The 23307-nt window shown below is 41.5% G+C and overlaps 1 protein-coding gene across 2 annotated transcripts in view; it reads right to left on the reverse strand.

The window, feature by feature from the left end:
- Positions 1-15509: 15509 nt before the first annotated feature.
- RASGEF1B (RasGEF domain family member 1B) overlaps positions 15510-23307 on the reverse strand; it is a 32790-nt gene continuing 24992 nt past the window's right edge. For both annotated transcript variants that reach the window (XM_074865189.1, XM_074865186.1), the window contains exons 10-14: positions 23052-23147; positions 20984-21079; positions 19556-19679; positions 18837-18909; positions 15510-17605 (exon numbers count right to left, since the gene is read on the reverse strand). In XM_074865189.1, coding sequence (XP_074721290.1) covers positions 17581-17605; positions 18837-18909; positions 19556-19679; positions 20984-21079; positions 23052-23147 — 414 coding nt within the window. In that variant the 3' untranslated portion in view covers positions 15510-17580. The remainder of the gene's footprint in view (positions 17606-18836; positions 18910-19555; positions 19680-20983; positions 21080-23051; positions 23148-23307) is intronic.

Consider the following 23307-nt stretch of genomic DNA (forward strand, 5'->3'; position numbering starts at 1 on the left):
GCGCCACAGAAAATGTCCTGCACAACTGCACATGAAACAATCTCAGCAATACTGCCCGTTCCCTGCTAAAGAAATCATTAGTTTCAGTTCCAATATTTGTAATCAAACCAGACTCTTGTGGGAATTCTCAAGAGAGGCAAGATGGAGTGCATGTTCTCACTGCTGAGACCTGTTAACTTAGTTTGCTTCCTCTAACATTGACAGAAGGGGATATCTGCAAAACGCTGGAAGATAAAACTCTCATCTTTAGAAACAGCACAACAGTGCCAGGACCATGCAGATCTACCTAAGGTGAGGTGAGATGCTGCCCACACCTGAGGGATAAATCAGCTTTCCTGACTCACTTAAGTCACCGTCCCCACATCACACAGCACTCCTAGTGCAGCTGTGCAGCAAAACTCACGAGCAATGGGAAAACAGGAAATTTGCAATGGCAGAACTGACTTAGAACCAATGTCAAATTGTGTCACTCGTATGGAGGCATAAGAAAACAAATTGTAGTCTGAAAAAACGCAGAAGTAGATTTTTACCAGAGCTGGCATGAACTTTCCGCTTTTTTGGTTTTGCTTTGTTCTACAGCCACACTCTGTTTAGCAAATGCAGGATAATGGTGCTCTCAGCTTCACTCTGTTTGAAAGGCAGCACAGGGTACCAAGCGTCTCTCAGATCCATTCTGCAAACGTCTCTACATCCTGCACTTGGCCCAGATCTGTGCTATGAAATGGGTCTGACTGGTTGTAAAACTACATTTTTTTATTTTGCCCCTCTCCCCACACTCCTGATGTACAGCATCAGTGCTAAAACGTCTGTATATCACCAAAAATTGGGGCTGGATGAACACCTAATATTTTCTGCATAATTTTTTGTGTTTCAGCTCCAACCATTTTCTAGATGTAACTTCTCTTTTTCATTAAACCTACTGTGTCAACATCAGAACAGATCATCCTGTGAGACTGAACATTAAATCCAAACTGATTTCACTTTGTGCAACCTAGATTATCTGCCACAGTGAACAAAAATCCGTCCTGGGAAATAGTAACAGAGTTACTGGACGGGGATGAAGCTGTGGTATCAACTGTGCTGAAACAAACAATCCTCCTCCAGTATCCTTCCACATCAGCCTCTGCTCCCCCACTGTCAAAGTTCAGTGGAGAGTTTTGCCCGCAACCTCGGTAAGCAGGCTCTGCCTGTATTTCTGTGTGGGCTCTGCTGTACAGAGGGAAACGCAAAGTCCACTTTCCATATACTTCAGGGAGAAGATTGGCTGCAGATGTCTCACAGCTGTGCACAACACCTTTGTTGCTCCAGAAGCTCATGGTAAATCTGCTGTCTAAATGTACCTGTTGCAATTATTTTTAATTTAGAGGATTTTGGGGGCATCTCTGTACCTGACGCTTATTTCTAAACATCTGCAAGGTGCTTTGGCTTGGGTTTAAGACCCTGTGCAAACCAGGGGATGAATTCTGAACCTGAAGCCACAACATAGTTCTTCCCACATAAGCCTTCTGAGAATCCCCTTTCCTGAAACTTTTGTTAATTAATGCTACAGAGAGAAATAAGCCCTTCTGCACAACTACAGTTTTGATCATCTGGGTGGGATATGAAGATGATAGATAATTTGAATTCTATTTTAGAATCAAGCTAGAAAACCAGAGGAAAGTACATTTTAACAAAACACCCTCAAGTACTGTTGCTGCCTCTCCCCTTTTCACCACAACATTCCTACAGAAACTGAATTTTCTTATAGCTACAGTGTGACTCCATGGGGTTTTCACGTATTAATGACACCTCTGTCTCCCACTAATTACAGCAGTATGCTACTCTGGGCTCAAGAAGATTTGGCTTTGATTATTGAATCCTGTTTTACCATATTCAGCTTCAGATGAGCTACTTGTTCTCCAGTGTTCTTCATAACTCCAGTCTAGTCTGCAGCCAGAAATAATAGACAATATAAGGCAAAAATGTGACACTGTCTATTTTATAAGGAAAACAAAAACTATGTCAACTCTGGAAAGCACAAGGGCTTCCACTTGGCGCACTCATTTTCTCCAGAAGATATCTGTGCTGCTCTTTAATTCAGTAAATGCTTCTGGGTCTTTCTCATTCTGCTCATGTTTCATGTTTTCCATTGGTATCACCTACCCCACATTCAATTATGTTCAAACTGAAAATTAATTTTCCTGATACCTCCAGTTCTTCTAAGAAATAAAGGGTCTCATGGATGAGTGAATACAATAATATTGGGAATAAACTACCAGAACTAGAACAAAGTCCTACATGGGTTACTTGTAGGAAGCCTAATCTGGGAATGTTAACTGAGATTATTAGTCTTAGGAAATCTTTACAACAGGTGAGCTATTTACCAAAGAGGAACAGAACTTTAAGACCTATCTCCATAGGGATGAACTGACAGCTCTTTAAAAGAGTATGCTCAGAGTTGTTTATCTACATAAGCAGTACAGTATCTGAGCATGCAAGGGACATGCGTTGTCTCAAATTCACCTTGTGCTCAGTTCCTAGAAATTCAGAATGATCTCAAAGAACTCCCATATTTTCCCTTGTTTTCTCCAAAACATAATCAAGTTGAACAAATCCCTCTGGATTTGGATCTATTTGGACATTTGATATGGCAAAGTTTTGTGCTTTTCACATTAGCAGTGTTACTATACGTTTATTTTGCCAATCTACTGTGTTAAAAGAAACCATGACCTGGTCAAGCCAAGACATAAAAAATAGCAAAAGTGAGTATACAGCATATATAGAATACTCCCCAAAATAGTGAATCCCCAAAGAAATATCAACAAAGTAGAAAAAGCTGTTTTTACATAAATATGAACTTTGTGACAATGCAGTTTTTAAGTCCTCAGCAGATAGCAGAAACTTCTGAGGCAACAGCAGTTTTATAACCTAGCTGTCAGAATTTGGTCACACTTCAGCTGTTTATTATATACACACACATCGAATAAACTAAACATGCACCACCACCAATATAAAAATGTACGTACGCATACCAAGTACATGCTCCTTCTGAAAACAAGAACATGTTTATGTGCTAAGGGAATCTCCCCCTTTGGAATTAGAAGCTAAAATCTCATCTTCTCCTAAGGGATTTCAACAGCTGCAGGGTGAGAAACACAAACACACTTTCCAGTCCAATTGTTCATGCACCTGATTGGTACTTTTCCACCCAGGGATATAAGGTTTTCTGCAGGGGAGAAAATGATGACACTGATGATGACAGTTTCCTGGCTTTGTGCTCATTAGTCACATAGCTTCCTGGAGGGGAGGTTCCCACCCCTGGAGATCCTCTTTCTCCCGGGCATTTAGGCACGGCTTTAGGTAAGCCATTGTACCATTCTCTCTTTCCAGCTGGCCAGGGGTGACAGGGAATATGATGTACCCAGGCTGCTCCATGATCTGCAGCCCGTTTTTGGATGGGTTTGTTTTTGAAAGGACTTTCATTATCTGACTCTAGCTCAAGTGGCACTCCATGGTGACAGATATTCTTGTTTATTCCTCCTAGGATGCTGCTCCTATTTTCTTTCTTTCCCAGCAGGAAGCTTCTGGTCACCATGGTGATAGCTGTACCGCTGTGAGACTGCAGCGCCTGCAGGTCTTGCTGGAACCAAAGGGGACTATGTAACCTGCTGCCCAGTCTTCTTCAGACATGTATTTCTCCCATCATGTGCGCTGTTTCATCACTCACACTTTGTGAGCAGGTCGCATTATTCCACAGACCTCCCATCTCATACTTGCATTATGGCTTCCCAAGACAAGCCTAATCTCTGTTTTCTGCCCCAGTAAGAAATTCCTTGCAGCATGCCCAGCAGTTTTGTGGGCCCACCTGGCTGCAAATGGTTCTCCATTGTGCTCCCACTCTATGTGTTCAGGTCAGGCCAGCTGGTCAGCCCGCTCATTGTGCTTTTCCTTTTGAGTTGCCTTTGAAACACGTAAAATACTGTCAGGAAATGAGAAATTCCAAAGATGACCACAGAAGAACAGAAAAACTTACTGCTTTCTTTGTTGGCACTGTTTGGTTTTGACTCAGTGAATGCAATGATTAGAATATAAATGGGAATGGGGGGAGATAATGTGTTCATAATATCCACTAGCATTAGCAGCTCTGCCAGCCTTGCTTTGGGTGCAATCTGGAAAGTGGAATTCTTCTGCAAGATAGATCCCATTATTTCTAGCAAGAGGAGAGAAGAGTTAACACATCACTTTGTTTTAGTACATGCTGAAGAACTGCTTATGCAAGACACAGATCCTTCAAGGTATGATGCATCTGGAAGGGTCTTCAAGCTCTCCCACTGAAATCAGTAGTACTCTATAAGCAGAAAAAAATGTATAGGGTCAAGGAGTACTCCTGTTGTGGATGAAAGTATCACACAGTTATGATTTAATAGCAATTTAAGATTTATTCGTGGTGCGAGGTAGATCAAAGGTTAGATTTTAGCAGCACTTAATGGTCGATCAATTTGAAGATTACCAAAGTGATTTAGTAAAATATGATTAAAATAGTGATTTAATTACAGATTTGAGAATGACAAGATTCACACTAATTTACTACAGGGTATTCTAAATCAATATATATATATATAATATGCATATATGTAAATACTCAAAGTATACACACACAGAGCACAGAAATATTTGCATATCCAGTGAAATATATAGACATCCACACTTGTAAAGGCAATTGTGCATATTTAAGCACATAGGTAAGTAAAGAGGTTGATGGAAGAGGCTAGTCTATAGTTAAAATTTCTCTCAAGTTTGCAGCAAATACTCAAAATGCATCAGTATTTCTCAACAGGCAATAATTGAGATTTGAGAAGTCTGACTTCACCTTGGCCTTCTGTTGACTTTGTGGGCAGATGATCTTCAAACTTTGAGAAGTCTGAGCCTGAGAAGCGTCCCAGCTCAGGGGAGATGCTGGCCACAGCCTGCTGCGATCCAGGAGAGCTCAAAGGGTCTTGCTTAGGGTTGCTATTTATAGGGCCCAAGATAAACGATTTTCATCAGGTATTTTTCCATTTCAGCCCAACTAGGATGACAGAATATTCTGGTACTTCCTACAAGTTGTGCAGACCCAGAACTTGCTAGATATTGGAGTTCTGGTATCGCTCTCTTTGGGCTGCAACTCAAGTACAGATGTACTAGGCTGTCAGGAGGTATTGATTGTTCTTTAAATGGTAAGAGGGGGGCAGAAACCAGGTGGGCTAGGGGAGTGCCTTAACACTCTAGTCCCCTGCCTTTGTCACTGTTTTCAAACGGTGGTGGGAGAGGAGGGGGAAGAAACCAGGTGGGCCAAGGGGGCACCTTAACGCTCTGGTCTACTGCCTTTCCCAATCCATTTGAGTTGGCATGTGGTCTGTTTCCAAGCAACAAGAGAGGTAGGAATCAGGAGTGTTAAGGGAGTGCCTTTATGCTCTGGTTCCCTACCTTTCCCTCTTCATCTTGGATTGGCATGTGACCTGGGGCAGGGGAAATTGCACTAAGCACTGAGCCGCCCAAGAGAGGGGTGGTTGCACCACCACAACTCCATACTCCATCTCCCAAAGATGGCATCAACCCTATTTTTACCTTTTCCAGGAAGTGCACCAAAGAGTGAGATGTCTTTCACTTTACTCGAGGTGAGATGAATTAAGTTCTGGAGGTGCCTGGTTCTTTCCACTGTCTTAAACTACATGTGGAACACCCTGGCTTGTTAGTGTGACATCAGGTGAATCAGTATACAAGGCTCTTTTGCCTGAAGAGCCAAACACGAGTGTAATTTCACACAAAAGACTAAATTAATCTCAAGGACGAGCAGATAATCCCAACCTCTAGCTGCTTTCTGTCTCTATCTCTGTTCAGTGTTTCTTCAAAAACTTAGAGTGTTTCCAAGACAAGTAATTTCCTCAACTTCAGACAACTTTTTAAATGCCATTTTGTTTCCAGGTTTGCACCTCGAAAAGCAGGAGCAGAATTGGCCACCCTGTTGCCATGAGTTTACTTACATCATATAATTTGTTCTATAAATTACTTATAGAATTTACTTAATTCCAAATTGTAAGATAGATGCCTGCTTACAGGAGGTTGTGGAAGTAATGTGGTATCAAACAGATACATGAATGGACTGACAAAAGTAGCAAGAATGTGATTTGAAGCAACATGGTGAGAGGCAGCACTTGGAAAACATTTTTACATTTTGACCAATGCTGGTAAGTGGGGTGGGGGGAGGGGAGACAGAGAGAATTAATTTATCTAAAAACATTTTTATATGCTCATTGGGTTCATTCCCCAAGTATTTGAGTATTTGTTTCCAAAAATTAAATATGTAAGTGATTGCAGGCTTGCTGGTTTTTTTTCCCAGACAAAGTTAGAGTTCTGTTTGGGGTTTCTGAAGCTCACCTCTCCTTCTGCAGTTAGAGGAAAAAAGGAATTACAAGAGAAAATTTATGTTAAATTGTATGCCCCATTTGGTCAATCCTGAGAGAAACATTTCAGTGAGTTCAGTTTTGACTCGGTAGGATATACATTTACAGAGAGAAAGCTCTGCTCATGCTTTTGATGCTTTTGTTTCTTTCATTTTGCATTTTACTTTGTCCTCATCTCCAGAATATCTGAACACTTTTCAGCTGGGCATTAAGCAAGATAACATCTGTCATGTGCTGAATCTCATTTCCTTTACTCTGAAGAAACCAGCTTTCCAGTTGGTACAAAACAGGCTGTAGTGTCCTACCTGAATTCCTGCTTGTTTTTACCTTTATTCCAATTACAAGGTACCTATTTCAAGGGAAAAGCTCACAGAAATGAGACTGTCTAGGAAATATGCTCCGGTAAAGTTTATTATGATTAATTCTCATTGGCTTCACACCACAGCCTCAGTTAGTTTCCTGGAAAAGATCTACCTTTCAAGGCACGTGAACTTCCTCCTACAGAAAACGCCACTGTATTACAGAGAGGGGAAAACCTGTAAAGTTAGTCTTTCATGATGAAATTTTCTATTATTATTCATACTGACTTGCTAGCAAGTTAAATGTTCCTAGCCTGCTATTAGAACTAAGCTGCACAGCTCTTCAAACATCTCAGGAAGCAGTTCATTTTATATAAATCAAACAGTGTAAGTCCTGGCAAAATCCAATCCATTAGGAGAGAAGATAGTATCATACAACGTACCACTGAGTTTTCAGAGCCACTAAAAGATCTTTCATAGCTAAATTGACTTTTTTCATGGATGACTATGAAGTGTAATGGAAGATGTAAATGAGGTTTTAAATCTTAGCTTAGTCTGACAGGGAAAAGAAAGGTGTTATCCATGATAAGCAGTGCTGATGATGCACATGAAGGAACAGCTCTGAACTGGAGACCGGGCATACACTAGCTCTGACACATCAAGCTGTCTCATGTGAATCATACTGTCTCTCCCTTTGCAGCTTGGGTCTAAGCTGAAGCCTGAAGCACCAAGGACTGCACAGGGGGTGAAAGAGAGCATCACAGCACAACATCTGAGTCTCTTAGGCAGCACAGTGGATAGAGGAAGATGGAGAGGGCATGGCACATCTGATTTGCTTCTCCTCATGTGAACAATTCTGGGAATCTCATGTCAGCTGGCTCTCTTCCTTGAGCAGTGAGAAATAGAGCATGCAAAAGCTCTCACCAGGGGCTTGGCTTGAACAATCCACTACAACCATTTATGCGTCAGGCTGAGGTTGTACGCCAGGTTCCCTGGAGATTTATTTTCTTACGCAGAGTAGCCATGGACAGTATGAGAACAGTCCAACGCAGCATTGCCAAAGCCTTATGGCCTGGCTGCTCAGTCCTGACCCAGACTGGTCCAAACACTGGATGGCTAACAATGAATCTCATCTCTCTTCAGTCAGACCATTCTGAGATGTGCTGCATCTTCTCTGTCCTAGTGGAGCTGCTGCTCTGTGCTGACCAACCTTATGGCCCTGGGGGTAAAGGTGCTCCCTCGCACCACTCCAGTACTTCACAGAATCATAGAATCATCTCGGTTGGAAAAGCCCTTGAAGCTCCTCCAGTCCAACCATGAACCTCACCCTGACCGTTCCCAACTCCACCAGATCCCTCAGCGCTGGGTCAACCCAACTCTTCAACCCCTCCAGGGATGGGGACTCCCCCCCTGCCCTGGGCAGCCCATTCCAATGCCCAACAACCCCTTCTGGAAAGAAATACTTCCTAAGAGTCAGTCTGACCCTGCCCTGGCGCAGCTTGACGCCATTTCCTCTTGTCCTATTGCTTATATCCCCTTGTTACTTCTCTTTCCCTTTGCCCTTATCTAATTGGGAAGGCCTATTCACCCCACATTTGTTCTGCTTCCCTACCATGCAGAAGATAACAGGCTAGATGTACACAGGCAAACAGAAACAGTCAAAGCACCTATGAAGAAATTCACAGTGCAAGTACAACACATCAGGAGCTAAAGCGCTGGTTATATAGACACAACCACGTGCTAAGCAGAGCTTTCAAACACAAAAGTTCTAGAACAGATATACATTAATACTACAGCAAAAGAGGCTTTGTAAGTCTATACAAACCTCTGCATTCCTACACACACACAGAGGCTTTTAGAAATTGTGTACCAGAAAATGCTGGACTGAGCCATTCATCACGGTCAAGTGAACTGCCACATAGTAACGTGGTGTGACACACGAGGTGGGCAGAGCTTTTTACACTCCAGATCTTTTGTCTTACAGATCTGCCATCACAAAATGTACCGGCCAGAAGATTTTCAAGTAGCCTGAAGTACAATAAACTAAAAATGATCAGGGAGATACCTAGATTCGTCAGTTGTTTGGGAAAGCAAATGATTCCTGACCCGGGCTTCTCTGATGGCACCACAGACCACCGGCAGCCACCCTGTGGTAACCTGTGTCAGTGTGTGTGCCACTCTGCTCTGCCCAGCAGCTGCCCAGGACAGTCCACTGCCCAAAATACCATGTCTTCTGCGGGACTCTGATGAAATACATCTCCCACTGTCAGCTCCAAATTCCACAGGCTGAAACCGGTCTGTTCTCCCAGCTACTCCCCATCACCCTCCACCGAAACAAAATCATGCCCTCTCATTCAGCATTATTCTTTACGTGAGGTTAGGGGCAGCTGCGCACAGTGGGTGCAGAAACTACACCCCACTCTCGGCCCCATCACCCCAGGGCCGGCACTCACCTATGGGCAGTCTTGGGCTGGGACTGTGTTGATGCTGCTGTCTGGGGCTGCTGTGACAGGCGAGGCTGGAGCATGGTGAGGCCTTGAGGCATTCCCCGAGGACTGAGGACCACAGCTCCCGCTGCCATCACTGCTGAGGTGGCAGCTGCTGACGGGCTGGTGTTGGCACACCCCATTGGCACTTCTTGCTGCTGGTGGTGTCCTGTGGTGGTTCTTGCCACACCAGAAAGAAAAGCTGCATTTTCTCACAAAATGCCTCATACAGCCATTCCAGGAAACCAAATCTTGTCAACTGGGAATGACCATCTATCTTTGATGCTGTCATTCAAATTTCCTTCAGTTAGCCTTCTTACCCGTCAGGAAAACACTTGCATGGGCAGGGTTTTCCTGCTTCCTCCACAGCTCCCCTCTCAGCCCCCAGACTGAGGGGACTTCCCCTGGGACAATCATTACATGATGGCCAAGTTGTTCCAGCTCTCACCCTGTCTGTACCCAGTTGCGGACTTCTCTATTCGGTGGAAGACACCCAGAAACTCCTCCTGTGGCGTGCCAGTCCCCTGCCCCTTCAGTGAAATTAGCTGCAACATGGGCTAAGTCAAAATGTGTCGACCGAGGTTGAAGATATGTAAATAAAGCAGTTGCTGGCTGCTGCGTATGGGCACAATCTAAACACATTTCTTCCTGTGGACCTTCCTATTTCCTCATCCCCTCCCACCTGTATCTCCAGATTTGTTTCATTTATATCAGAAGAGGGCACCCTTCGCTTAACTACTGTAAGTTTCCCATCTGCAGCTTGAAGGGCAAAAGCTGAAAACAGGAAAGCCCTTGGACTGAAATGGGCTTACAGGGAGAGGGGCACCACAGGAAGAGTCACCGGTGAACAGTCAGTTGCCCCTGCAGTGGCAGTGACCTCTCTTCAGCTAGCAGTGATAAATATTCACTCTCCTTTGCGTGATCCCTGTAGGAAAAGGACTCATGCAATTTTTAAAACTGAATTCCAAAGTAGCAGACTAAAAATAAGGCATTTAAACAACTGGATAACACTCTGCACTGAAAATGCTCTCTCAGTCATGCTGAAGCTAACTGAAGTGCAATTCTTCCTTTCTTTCCTTCACTGTTAACTGACCTCCAGGCAACTTAACTGCCAAAGCAATTTAAAACTGTATTACCAGGTTATGCAAAGAGCACCATTTTGGCCATCAGTTGCTTGGCTTTCTCCCCTGCAATGAGGTCCTGGGCTCCTGGTGAGAATCGTGCCTGAAATATCCTGTTTGCCACAAGTACGTGCATGTAATGGCCCGCAGCCAGTGAAGGTGACAGCCCTCCAGGCCCCTTTGGCCTCTAATACCATTCAAGACATGCTGAAGGTTTCTCTCAGCCCGTCCCTGCAGCTCCTCTAGAAGGATCTGGGTCTCACCTAGCTCCTGAGCCAAGCCTGCCAGTTGCAGGTGAATAGCTGATAGCCCAGGGCACCTGAACTCCTGATCCACTTGTAGGCATCTAAAGGACACCCCTAGGGTGCCAACTTCAGACATCACTGAACACTCAATAGCTTTTCTTAACTATATATCCATTACTAGTAATGAGAGTTTACATATCCAGCTCAGATGCTGGCACCTGCATTTAGATACCCTCATCCATGATCCAAGTCGTCCCCCCTATATTGTAAAGAAAAGTTCTTTCAGACTGGCAGCCCACGGATGTGAACCCAACGATACCTCCTTCCTCTTACACTGCTGTGAATTTTGGTTGAAATCTAAAGAGCGGTGTCTCATCAGGTTTATGCCCTCACTAACATTCCTGCTAACATTTTTACCAACATTTACCCATTCAACACAGTACCATGGCTAAGTGTCACAGATCAGTTCCTTAAGCTGATGAGTGCTGGCCTCTTCCCATTAACAGTGTGCACAGCCTTTCACTCTATTCACAGGAAAAGAAAAGATTCCTGCCTGGCTAGTTTACTGAGTCTCTGATATACTGAAACATTTGAAGATGTATAGGTACTAACCTCATTTTTTCTTCAGAATAAATTCCCAGACCAACTGTCCAAAATCTTGGGGAACAGAGACCTTTTTTTGTGTACCTCCAGTTATCAGCGTCAGTTGTTCTATTTCCCTCAGGTTACATTACTTTGCCCATTCCCCCTTGGTTAGTTTTCTATCTTTTGGTCTCCGAGGCCAAGCAGCTGCTTAAAACAAGCCAAGCCCCTGATATATTAGTTTCATTACTAGTCAACATATTCGCAAATAATTACTGAAAACTAGGTAAATATGCAACTGCTACACTTCCCAAGACATTATGCAACTGTCACTATTTTGCAAGGCATAGCAAAAAAGAAAGTTTTAGTTTTTGCAAAGAACAGCAGCATTTAAATAGTCCAGTATATGCTTCTATTATATAAATAGAAATTTGGTATAGACAGAAATATAAATGGGCTAACATTAAATACATGCTTTGCTTTGAAAGAAGGTGACTGACTGTTTCTTAAGTATAACAAGTATCCAACAGCACATCAACAAAAGGTGTACTGTGTCCTAAAACTCTGTGTTATAAAAGCAACCTTCTGGGATGAAAATATTTGGTTTTGTGTTGACTGTAAGGAATGTTAAAAAATTAATGCTGTGATGCACTGTTCTCATATATTTATCTTTCTTTGTCCTTGAAGCCTAATCTAATAATGACAAACCCTGTCAATATTGCTCCAGAATACATTTTCATTATAGTCTTTTCTGAAAACAGCTCAACATGTATTGCAGTTTCAAGTTTTCACTGTAAACCTGTTCAAACAGAGATTCACAGATCAGATCTCCTTAACGCTCAGCCTTCAAAATTTAAGTTGGGTCTTCAAATGAGATTTGTTCTCTGTGATGTTGCTTGAGAATATGTAATGCTGTAAGAACTTTTTTACGTGGGGCAAACAGCCTCTGAATACTAGTTCTGTTGATTATCAAATTTGCTGGGCTTACACAGGGATCAAGGAACACCACCTGCTATGTCCCCTAGGCCTGATCATGAACTGCCATACAGAAATGAGTACCAAAAAGTAATACATTTGCTCAAACAGAAATTAAGGCTAAACAGTAACATCCTCCATTGTTAGCAGCAGCAGTAGCAAGAAACATCATGTTGTATGCACCCAATCCTTTACTTGTTTTTTCTCATGTTTCACATGCTAATTTTCTAAATTATCACCTAACCACACTGGTAAGTATATTTCTTACTAATTACTCTGATTTTATATCAACTTCTGTTGTCCAGGTTACTCTTGTTGGAATTTCATGTTATTTCCTTTTAAGCAAAAGATTGCTATTGCCTGATTTAGCACCTATATCTCTGACTTCCTTTATAAGAGAGTCACTACGGTATTTCTGAGTGGAGCTTCTTTGCCAGCAAACCTGAAATTCAACATATGCATGTCAAACAAACTGTTGTAACCTAAAGTTTGCTTGTTTGCACTTCTTTTTATTCAGTACCACTGGCCACAATTACTTGATGTGTGTCTCAGGAAAGGGATGCCAATTCATTTCCTACCAGATCCTCTTTTCTGTTATTCCATAGAATCTCCTCTAACTTCTTTTACAGAAAAGCAGAACTGCAACTGTCTGAACTGTCCAGGGAAGAGGAGGTCTAAGGAAAGTGTAACTCTTTCTGAAATGACTGACTTGCTCCCAGCCCTAATTATTTCTGACTTTCTACCAACCTCTAGTAAAAACAGTCCTCCTGTATGTTAAAATCAGCAAGAAGCATCATTTTTCACATGTATTCTGTCTTGTTTTCATGCTTTCAATTTTGAGTAGGTTGGCAAGACTAGAAATGTGAAAGATGACCCAGTTCTGAAAGACAAAGCAAAGAAAATGTTAGTGTGTTTCTCTATTATTAGAGAAATAGTAAACCCTCTGCCGCAGTCGCACACACAAGGAGGAAAAAAAAAAAGCTCTGCCCAGGAATGTTGGCTGTCCAAATGTGTTAGTACCTTTATGGTTAAATAGAAAACAAAGTATCCAGGTGGTTGCTTTAATGCCTCCCACAGTAGCTTCAAAACGTACTCCTGTCATTAGAGGCATTATCAATAGATGGATCATTCATACAAACGAGGTCAGTCTGTCTGACAACAAGATGAGCTTCTATGAACTTCTTTCCCCACATCATTTACTCTGTTCTGAATCACCAGCCTTGAACTTTCAACCACAGGTTTTTGTGATTGTCTTCTACATACATTTTTCTCCTGGGAAAAACACATTTTAAAAAGCAGTCAGGCATCCCAAATGTAAATGCTATAGAGTTATCAGACAATAAGGAAAAGCAGCTGAAAGGCCAAGTGGCTCTTCCCCGCCCCCCCCCCCCCCTTCCCACTAGTGTTTATTAGAGGTCCCTGGACTGGTTTTATGGCTTACTGGTTCTCGCTAAGGAAAGTGATTTAATCTTCTGACCACTAGATCAAACTTCAGGGCTTAAAGAGGATCCTGATGTATCACCAAGACAGATGCTTTATTTTTTCGCTCTCTGGAATGGACTGGCTCCATACACTGCTTTCCACTGCAGCTAGAAGTCCAGCTAAGTACCACGTACTCTTCCACTTCACAGGGCAGGGGAGAGAAGCACTAACAGAAGGCCCCACAGTGTCACTGGCACTCAGATTGCTTTGGCTACATAAATAACTGATGAAAAACAGCCGATTTATTCACATTATCTTTTACATTTTTCTTCCTGAAGAGTAATCTCCATGGAAGAGGGACAGTGTATGTACTTTGCTCATAATGAGACATCCTTTTGGGTCATACTATAGCTAAATTTTTTTAATAAAGAAGAAAGAAAAAAAACATGTTCCAAAGAGCTTAATGCAGCACGGTGGAATAATGGCAAAGTGTCTGTTGGTATCAGAAGATACGCTTTCTGTCACTAAACTCTTGCTGAACTTTACCAATTTTGGGTGTGAAGTGTCAGTTTACCAGACACCTAACAACAGTAACCTTGTAAATAGACTAGTTCCCTTGAAAATCCTTACCAGCCATGTTCTCGAACTAAAAAACAGCTGACGACACAGGACCCCACAAACATAAAGCACAAGTTAGGATACAGTTGCTTGGTAGAAGCAGGCAATCTGGATCTGAGAGCAGGACAGATGCAGCTGTGAGGGAATGCATCCGTAGGGATTAGCCTCTCCCTTTACATGGGGAAAATCTGCTCAGCATGACTAAGAGCAGACAGAGAGGAGCTGAGAGAAAAAGCAGACACTGGTGCACTACCAAAAGATTGTTCTTTTCCAGGAGAAATACTGTAAGGAGTCCACAAGGGGTCCTGCTGCATGCAACTAGTACAAAGAAAGCCACCCAAAGCGATAGGGAAAATGCCCCAGAACTTGGAAAATGAATGACCTTTTGCCTATTTTAAAAAAAAAGTTCTTTTTAGTGCCAGTTTCAGCTCTGTCAAGAACAGGCTGTCTAGGAAGGATGAAAAAAACCCAAACCCACCCCCAAAAAAACATGTAGAGGTATAGGTCCTTGCTTGCTCTTTTAGAGATGACAGTTGTCAGTTGGCTTTTGCACATTATTGCATGCAACTGACTGTTCTTTTCATGACGATGTCACGAATCTATATCCAAGTAGGAGAAAAGGGAAGTATTTGGATAAGGACAGGTATTGTTCCTGTGGGCTTAGCCAGACATCTAGACTCTTTGGAACAAGTTGGTTCATATGGGTCCATAAGACCCACAGTTTTTGTCTCTGAACCACAAAGAAATAAGTAATGTTTGAGCCATTTATACCGGAAACTTTGATGCTGCTTCTGTCCACATCTGAGCATGCGTTCTCTGAGCATCTGTCAGCACTGAGCTGGGATTTTCAGTCCTGGCTGAACACTTGAGTTCTTGTAACTCCTCATTTCAGAAAGTTTGTGATGTTTCCTTTAAGAGCTGGTTAGCCATAGAAGAGTCAGTCATTTTCTCTCTCATTTGCTACAGACAGGTGTGAATGGCCATTTCCAAGCCAGGGTTCAACAGTCTGACAGCAGCTCAGAATATTCAAAATTAAAGCTGGGCACTGTGGCTGGACCGAATGATGGAGCAGAGGGCACAGTGCACGATGAGACTTGTGTCACTCTAACATCAAACACCAAGTTCATGAATTGCTATGGGAGCAGCCTCTGGCTTAACTGGGGCTAGGGAATTTGCATTCCCCTTTCACGCACCAGTCACAGGCTCCTGCACCTGCTGTCCAGTTTCTGTGCCAAGACAGCGGCTGCCTCCTCCACAGCAATCACTCTGGCATGTGCTGCCTTTTCTTGGCAAGAAGCTGGCCCACAAGACAACACACAGAGCCCGCACTCTGGATAGAGACTGTGTAATGCTACTTCTCCTTTTATTTACAAAGGCTTCGTTCCAACAGCATAAATAACAAATCCATTTCTAAACCAGGCTAGTAGTCAAACTGTATTACAATGGAGGAGGGAAGGACAGAAGTTATTTTTACATGTAAGCTAACCCTTTGTTCAACCCGCTGACTTTCCCTAGAATGAAAAATGTAAAAAAGCAGGTTAATGAGGATAGCAAATATTGCATCATGGAAGCTCATTTATGTACCTTATTATCATATCATCCTACTTCCAGAAGATGTGGAAGAGGAATGCACAATTTTCCCCAGCTTTTTACATAACCTAAGTCCTGCCTATAAGCCTCACCAATGGGGGAAGGATGTAGAGGGGAAGATGGGAAAGACCTCACCTGATGAAAGCTGGGAGGTAAGTCTGTGAACTGCAGAAGCACCTTCCTCCTTTCAAATACTTAGCTTCTTTCTCCTTCACCCTAACTCAGTGAATGGGAGAGGAGGAGAGGAATCCTCCCCTGGCAGGGCTTGAGGGCCTGGGTGCTTGTACTCATGGAATATGTAACTCTTAACTTCCAGCACCTTGTACCAGGAAACAGGCTGTAGTCATGGACAGCATCCCCGCTGATGAAGCTACTTCAGCACGTTCTTACAGAATTCAAAATTTAAATACTTGCCTGAAAAGGCATGAACAGAACATAAAAACCAGCCTACCTGAAAACTCAAGAGATGCAGTGCAACAAATATATCTATTTATCCTTATTTCTTTTCTTTTTTTAAATAACAGTGGCAGAATAATTGCAAGTACCTTTTTTGCCAAGTATGTGCTTTTGCTTAGTGATTTTGCATCCAGGGTGATCTACAGCTACAGTTTCTTTTTTTTTTCTGTCAGGTTCTTCCTAGGATAAATAGAGTGACTAAGTATTCAGAGCTACTACAAACTTTTCAGGTGTGTTACACAGTGAACTACTTCACAGTTATAAACATAATCCATAAAGCAAACACACAGGCAGACTGTTTTGTTCACAGCTGTAATTGAGAAGAAGCCTCATCTTTTTCTTTTTGGCATCTTGCTATTTTGGTCAAAGTGGACTGTGATCTGCATTGTTACCTTTTCAAAAAAAAGCAATTATAAAAATGACTTAATAAAAACATACTTTCATATTTCAACACAGTTTGTACACCAGCTTCTCAAAGATTATTCTAGAAAAGTCAGCTTGTTCAACCTAATATAAGAAGAAGGTCATGTATGGAAAATTAGAGTAACAAAACCGTACAGTAAAAATAAGAATGTCTGTAGCATGTAGAGGTTAGTTGTAAACAACTGAAAGAAAGAAAAAAACCTCCCTAGAAGTTGTAAAATAGTCCAAGTAACATAGCTACTATATTTTCATAGCAGGTGTGCTTTCTACCACAGCTTTGATTTTTATTACTTTAGAATTTTTAAATAACTTAGAATAATAATGAGTTTGCCTACCAGCAGCCAACTCAAAAACATAATGGAAAAAGAAAAAAACCACAGCCACCATTACAGTGGTGGGGAGAAACTCTCCTCAGCAGCCAATTTGTTATGTCCAGTCCTTTCCCTTTTTAGCAATCCCAATCAGGCAAAGTTCCTGGTTATATTCAGCTTATTAGGAATGGAAGTTCTTCAACGCAGACTTGGATTTCACTGAAAGGAATGGTGATTTTTTTTCTCCTCTGTAATGTACTATCAACTCTGCAGGGTCCTTGTATCAGCAAGCTGCAGCAAAAGGAAGGGGAAAAATATTCCATCCAGGTGTGAAATGATTCATAGGTGGCATCTGAGCTCTTCAAAGGATTCTGTCAGCGCTGTCCTCAATCAATACCTAAGCCTGAATCACAGCTGAGTGGGCTGTGATTTTATCTCATCTGCCAGATGTGAGAAGCTGCTTGTTTGTTCTTTAGTTAACTTGTTTCATCTTTGCTGACACAATATTGCATCTGACCACACATTTTTCATCACTTTGAATGCCACTCAGTGTACAGAAAAATAAACCAAGCCATGCCCCTTGCTAATCCACATAACATAGCAATGCAGAAACAGCAGCTATCTTATGCACTAGACTCTGCCCAGAAGTGCTGACCTGAAAGGAAGAGGGAAATAAGTAAAGACAATCATTAGAATGATGTAAATCTTCTCAAGACAGCTTCAGAGTGCCTAGGATAAGGATCTTGTGAAATTGAGGTCATGTTATCACAGATTTTCAAGTTTATAGTCTTTGTCTGTCCATCTTGTCACCCTGTGTAATGTGGAGTGTCTGTGCATTGATGCGAGTAATTCTCCCTGTACACTGATAGGAATAATTGTCCCTTTCTGTCCTTTCCTTGAGATAACTGGGATTAATCAGATGGAACTGTTAACATCCTCTTGTGATACCTCAGGAAAAGCCATCATGACCTGAGGAGAATCCTTAAGGTTGTGGTGTATGGTTGTCTCTCCGAGGTGCTGCAGAGTGGATCAGAAGAGTTGGGATGTTGTATCTATGGGTACCTCTAGCTGTTATTGTACCAGCTGCCTGCAACAGTGACAAGAACACCTGACTAATGATCAGTTCCTTGGGACATTGGTAGTTTTAAGACTAAAGTGGAGGTATGGCTTAGGAGTGAAAACACAGATTATTCATCCACCTGTTCAATTCTGTGTCTCCATCCACGCACCTGATCAGTATTCTCTGCCACCATGAATTCAACTTCAAAAAAACCCCCAAACCCAAAGATGATTGGCAAGCTAAAACATTGTAGTTCGTGCATCCTTCTACAATTCATAAAATGAAAGAGCTGATGAGGCTATGTTCAACCAGCAATAGAACAAAAGCCAAAAAACAGGATTTTGCTTAATTTTGTTTTCCCCAGCCTGGACTCTAAATTGTTACCTGGTTTCAAGAGTGCATGTGCCCCGGAGTGATCTTTGTGCAAACCTCATCCCTGTCTGAAAGGCTAGGTGCATAAAGGGATGCAATAGCTGCAGAATCATCTGCTGGGAAACCAGAGTGCTCTGTGTAGTACTTGTGAGGAAGTAGAGATTTCTCTGAAGTTTAGAAAGTAATTTTTCCTACACTGAATAATACAAGAAATTAAGATACAAAATTACATATACTAATTCCCATCCCCTAAGGGAGAGAAGGCTTGAGAGGGTTTAAGATAAAGACTGACTGTTCTCTTTTTTCCAGAAGTCCCAGGTTGAAGGGGGGATTTACACTGATGTTGTGCTCCATCTGTTGAAACATGCAGCGTGCCATTTGGTTTTAACTGTTTGATGTTTGCTCTGTATCCCATTCTCTTTATTTATTGATGCGGGTAACCTCTGACACAAACCTTAGTGTCTTCCATCTGTCCTTTTCAATGTGATTCTCGGGACTTTCGCTCTCATAGGAAGCCAAGTAAAGTGCTGCAATCAGAAGCAAATGCAATATGTTAGGCCTCCTGGCATTTTAAAATTTTCTCTCCCTGGAAAGTGGAGTGAAGTTAAATGAAGCAGGCTTGTATTATCCATCCCTCAGATCAGAGCTCCAGAATCCCATTAGGAAGTATAGCATTACTTATAATTACATCCAGACAATACTAACAGTGCATGTGAACAAACACTACCCTGAGGGGGAAAAATACAACAAGTGAAAACTCAAAAGCACAAGAGTGGAAGAAAACTCAAAAGAAAAAACTGACCCCAGGGACATGGTGCTTTGTAAGCAAGCAGCGAAGTCCCTGTTTTCTTTCTCAAGCAGCACCCTTTAGGGTAAAGCATCCTGAAAGTCCACATAAATACACTTCAGATTATATTTACAGGGACCACATATCCAATAATTTTTTTTCATTCCATTTCAGAGAAAAGGATAATGTCAATTCTCACAGACCATGTGCACATAAAAAGAAAAATCTTATTTTCTCTCTCACTTGTATGGGAGAAGATTTTTTTACTTGACAGACAGAGATGTCTCCGAACAAAGACTTTCTTTACTGTGAGGAAGCAACAATTTAACATGGAGAGAGACTAAGCAGTAGCCAGTGACACCTGCAGGAAGTCCAGAGCTCCTTACCATCATCACTGAAGACTGGGACAGTGAGCAAGTACTGCAGAATCTTCCGATCCCTTTCAAAAGGACACTCCACTTGCTTCCACGTCATAAATTCACTGACTTGTTTTGCCAATTCCCAAAATTTCTGTCGGAATAGAAAACAGAAGACATGCTATATATTGAACAGTACTATTGACCCTAAACATTTTTTTAAAAGAGAGGTATCTTGGTTTAAGTCCAAGGCTTGGATTCTCCCTGACTTTTAAGCTAGAATTGAACGTGGTCTGACTCAACAACTCAGCTTCTAACTTACGCATTTCTGTTCCAAACTGGTATAACTTCCCACTCCTCCACCCTGGTAAAATTGTTGTTATTTATGAATATAAATAGCAGATCATGATCTAGACTCAGTTTCTTTTCAAGGAGCTTGAAAAGTATCAAACTTTTCACTTTGATGATGCTCATGCTTGTTTGTTTCACAGTGAAATATTTAACAATTTTCACAGCAAGTCTCTAGACGCTTAATACTGACATTTCAAAATCCACCTGTTATATTGTAGTTAGTTAATCTGAAATGCTCAATTTTCTTAATGGAAATTTATGCCAAAAATAAACATTACCCACACAGTATGTTGATGTCAGTCATTGATAAACTCTTTCAATTAAAGTTTAACATGTCTCTCAAGTGCACATGGATTCCCTGATCATCACATCACATCACATCACATCACATCACATCACATCACATCACATCACATCACATCACATCACATCACACCACACCATGATTCCAGATCATCACACAGTCTAGCTTTAGAACTGGTTTAATTCAGGCCTATGACTACAAGTGAAACGTACTGTGATTTTGTGCTAGTGACCCAGGCTTCTTGAAAGCTGAAAGCACCAGAAAACAAATCACTGGGTAATCCACACTGTCAGATAACAGGCGTGAAATCAGAAGCAGAAGAACTACTGAAAGACAAGGGACTCAAAACTCCTTCACTTCTGCTCTATCATGTTTCTTCAGAGACAATCTGTGACTTACATGTACGAAAATCCTGCATATATATCTTGACAAAGGATGAACTCACCTTTTACATATGGAATGCAAAAAGAAGGTCTAAAATACTAATTTGAATGATTTTGACATTAAGTATAATAAACCTGTGAGTTGAAATATTTAGATGAATTTGAGCACTGGGAAAAAGTTCTAATTTTTTCCCCACTAAAACACTGTGAATACTGAAAGTGTTTCTATAAACATTCCATCTTCAATAAAACTGCTTTTTCCTGGCTACCTCCCAGCTCCTGTGAGAGGTAATAGATACACTCAAACTCCAGTCTGATTTTGCTCTCCTAAAATCCAGTGGAAGCCGAGAAATGATCTGCTTCAATTTTCTGTTAAAGGGGCTGACCCTGTATCAATACCCCACTCGGTGTTCTACTTACTTCAAAATTGACATGACCATTTGGAAGACGACTGGCACAACCCTCATTGAGGAAGTAAATATCTTTGATCAAGAGGCTGAAGAAAGGTATTACGATCTAAAGAAAGAACAACATTATTCTCAGTCTGGTCCTGAATCAAAACATAATGCTCTAAAGAGAAAAATATAAGGAAGCTAGGTGGTACAGAAGGTAAGCAAAATACCAAAGTACTAAGACCTCTCTTTCACCACACAAAATTTTTGCATTCACTACATTTTAAAATATATGATGTTTCTCTATAAAGAAAGTCCTCCCTTGGATGGTAAGCTAATCCTGATAGTTTTATTTCCAGCTTTGTGCCAAACTGCTTCCATAACCTTGAACCCTTCTTGGCATGTAGCTCCCTCAAGGTCACAATGAAAGTACCTGTCGGCACTCCACTGCTTGTTAACTGTGGCTATACGGCGTGTTTAGAACAACAAAATGCCTAACTCATTTCATTTCTATGTCATATCCCTCGTTTTCACCTTCTTGTTCTTCCTTGCAGATTCCAGAGCAAAAGAGCTCAGAGGTGGCTACTTCTTACATGTAATTCCTGCAGTGTATCTCTTAGTTCAGCTCTCCCTCTTGACAGGGACTGGAGTGGTAAATGAGGGGAGATGCACATTAAAACTAGCAGCACAAATGGCTTTTGAACTACAGCTACCTGAGCGCATGCAAGAAACTGAACCCTGGCACTGACTGGCTCAAAATGAAGCATTTCCTGCCAACTGAACAAATCAAAGTGTTTTTCTTTGGTGGTGGAGGAACATTCTTATATTCTTAAAATGACTGCATTTTAATTTGCGTCCTATCAAAATTTTCACAGCTGCACATCCTTGTTGCAACTGGGGATAAAACAAATACCACTTATCACTATTTCCCTGGAAGACTTTGCTGTACCATTTCAATACCTGTAAGTTCTTTCTTTGATGTCTTAAAACTCACTTTTCTCTGAAAAGTAGTAAGCATCTTACATTTAAACTTCTGGTACTCTGAATGATATGTGAACTTAGGACTCAGAAAAAAACCTTAGTGAAAAATGTGACCTTAGGACTCAGAGGAAAATTCCTGTTTTTATTTACACCTGTATAATAACAACAGAGACCAGCAGACTGCACATGGATTTGCTTTATCCTGCCTGGCAGTTTATGAGCACCAAGATCAGGTTTATTAAACACAGCATGAAGTCCTAATATTATAAGCAACTGCTTCTAGGTGGGGAGCAGCTAGGAAGCCATCTGGCTCCTTTCCACAAGAACTACAACTGAGACTTGGCATTAATGTGTGACCAAATCCAGTTTATTTCTCAAAAGCTAATCTCTTTTAGAAGAGTGAAGAAAGATGCCACCTCTATTAATGCATAGCTCACAGCCATTCTTGAATCTGGAAGACGGATTTTAACCCACTGCATTACACAAACATCTGACTCATCTCACCATTTCCACTAAAAAATTCCAGAGTATATTTAACGCTCATCTCAAGCCTGTACACAGGAAGGGGACTCCACAGAATCTAGACAGAAGCTGTGTAGATTTTTTTAGAATACCTTTTCTGATTAAATTTTAAATCTTTTCCACCCTAACCATAAACCACTTAAAACTGAGCACAAGTAGCAGCTATAAGAACAAATTACTAGCAACCTCATTCTAGCTGTTAGCCTTTCCATCTGTATTATTGGTTTGCAAGATAAAGTTCTGTCAAAAAAGAAATGAGCTGAGCCAATGTACTTATTTTTTTTAAATAATCAAAGCAATCACTTACTATTTGCAGCTTTCAGTCAGCACCAAACTGAACTGGCAGCCCTAAGATGGTAATTTTCATTGAGCCACCTGGTTTCCACAAATACTCCACTTACTTTCTTGGTAGCTTACAGGTAATAATTAGACATTCCCAGTAAAGAGAGATTCAGTTTTGAGGCTTTTTGTTCTTTTCAAAAGCCCACTAGGGGTAGAGCTGCTGAGAATCAGAATCCCAGGACAAAAGCTCACCAGGCAATTTAACAACCACATTTCATTTTTGCCCACTGCCAAATCATTTGTAAACATACCTTCTCTCTATTGTTATGAGCTGTCAAGGACCTTTGAGCAGCTCCACGCAGGGCAGTTCGGTAATTATAGAAATTGCTAGAAGGGTCCATCTGATGCTACAAGGCATGAAAAAATGTAAATAATGAGCCAGTGTCATCACCACACACAATTCTTTTTCACTTGAGCAACTATTTTTAAAAGCAAGAGGTCTGCTGAACAGCACCACAAATACAGCCTTTTAGAGGACCGCAGTATCTTTTTATCTGCTCACTCGAT

This window comes from Strix uralensis, chromosome 4, assembly GCF_047716275.1.
Source record: "Strix uralensis isolate ZFMK-TIS-50842 chromosome 4, bStrUra1, whole genome shotgun sequence".
In the NCBI taxonomy this organism is placed as follows: domain Eukaryota; kingdom Metazoa; phylum Chordata; class Aves; order Strigiformes; family Strigidae; genus Strix; species Strix uralensis.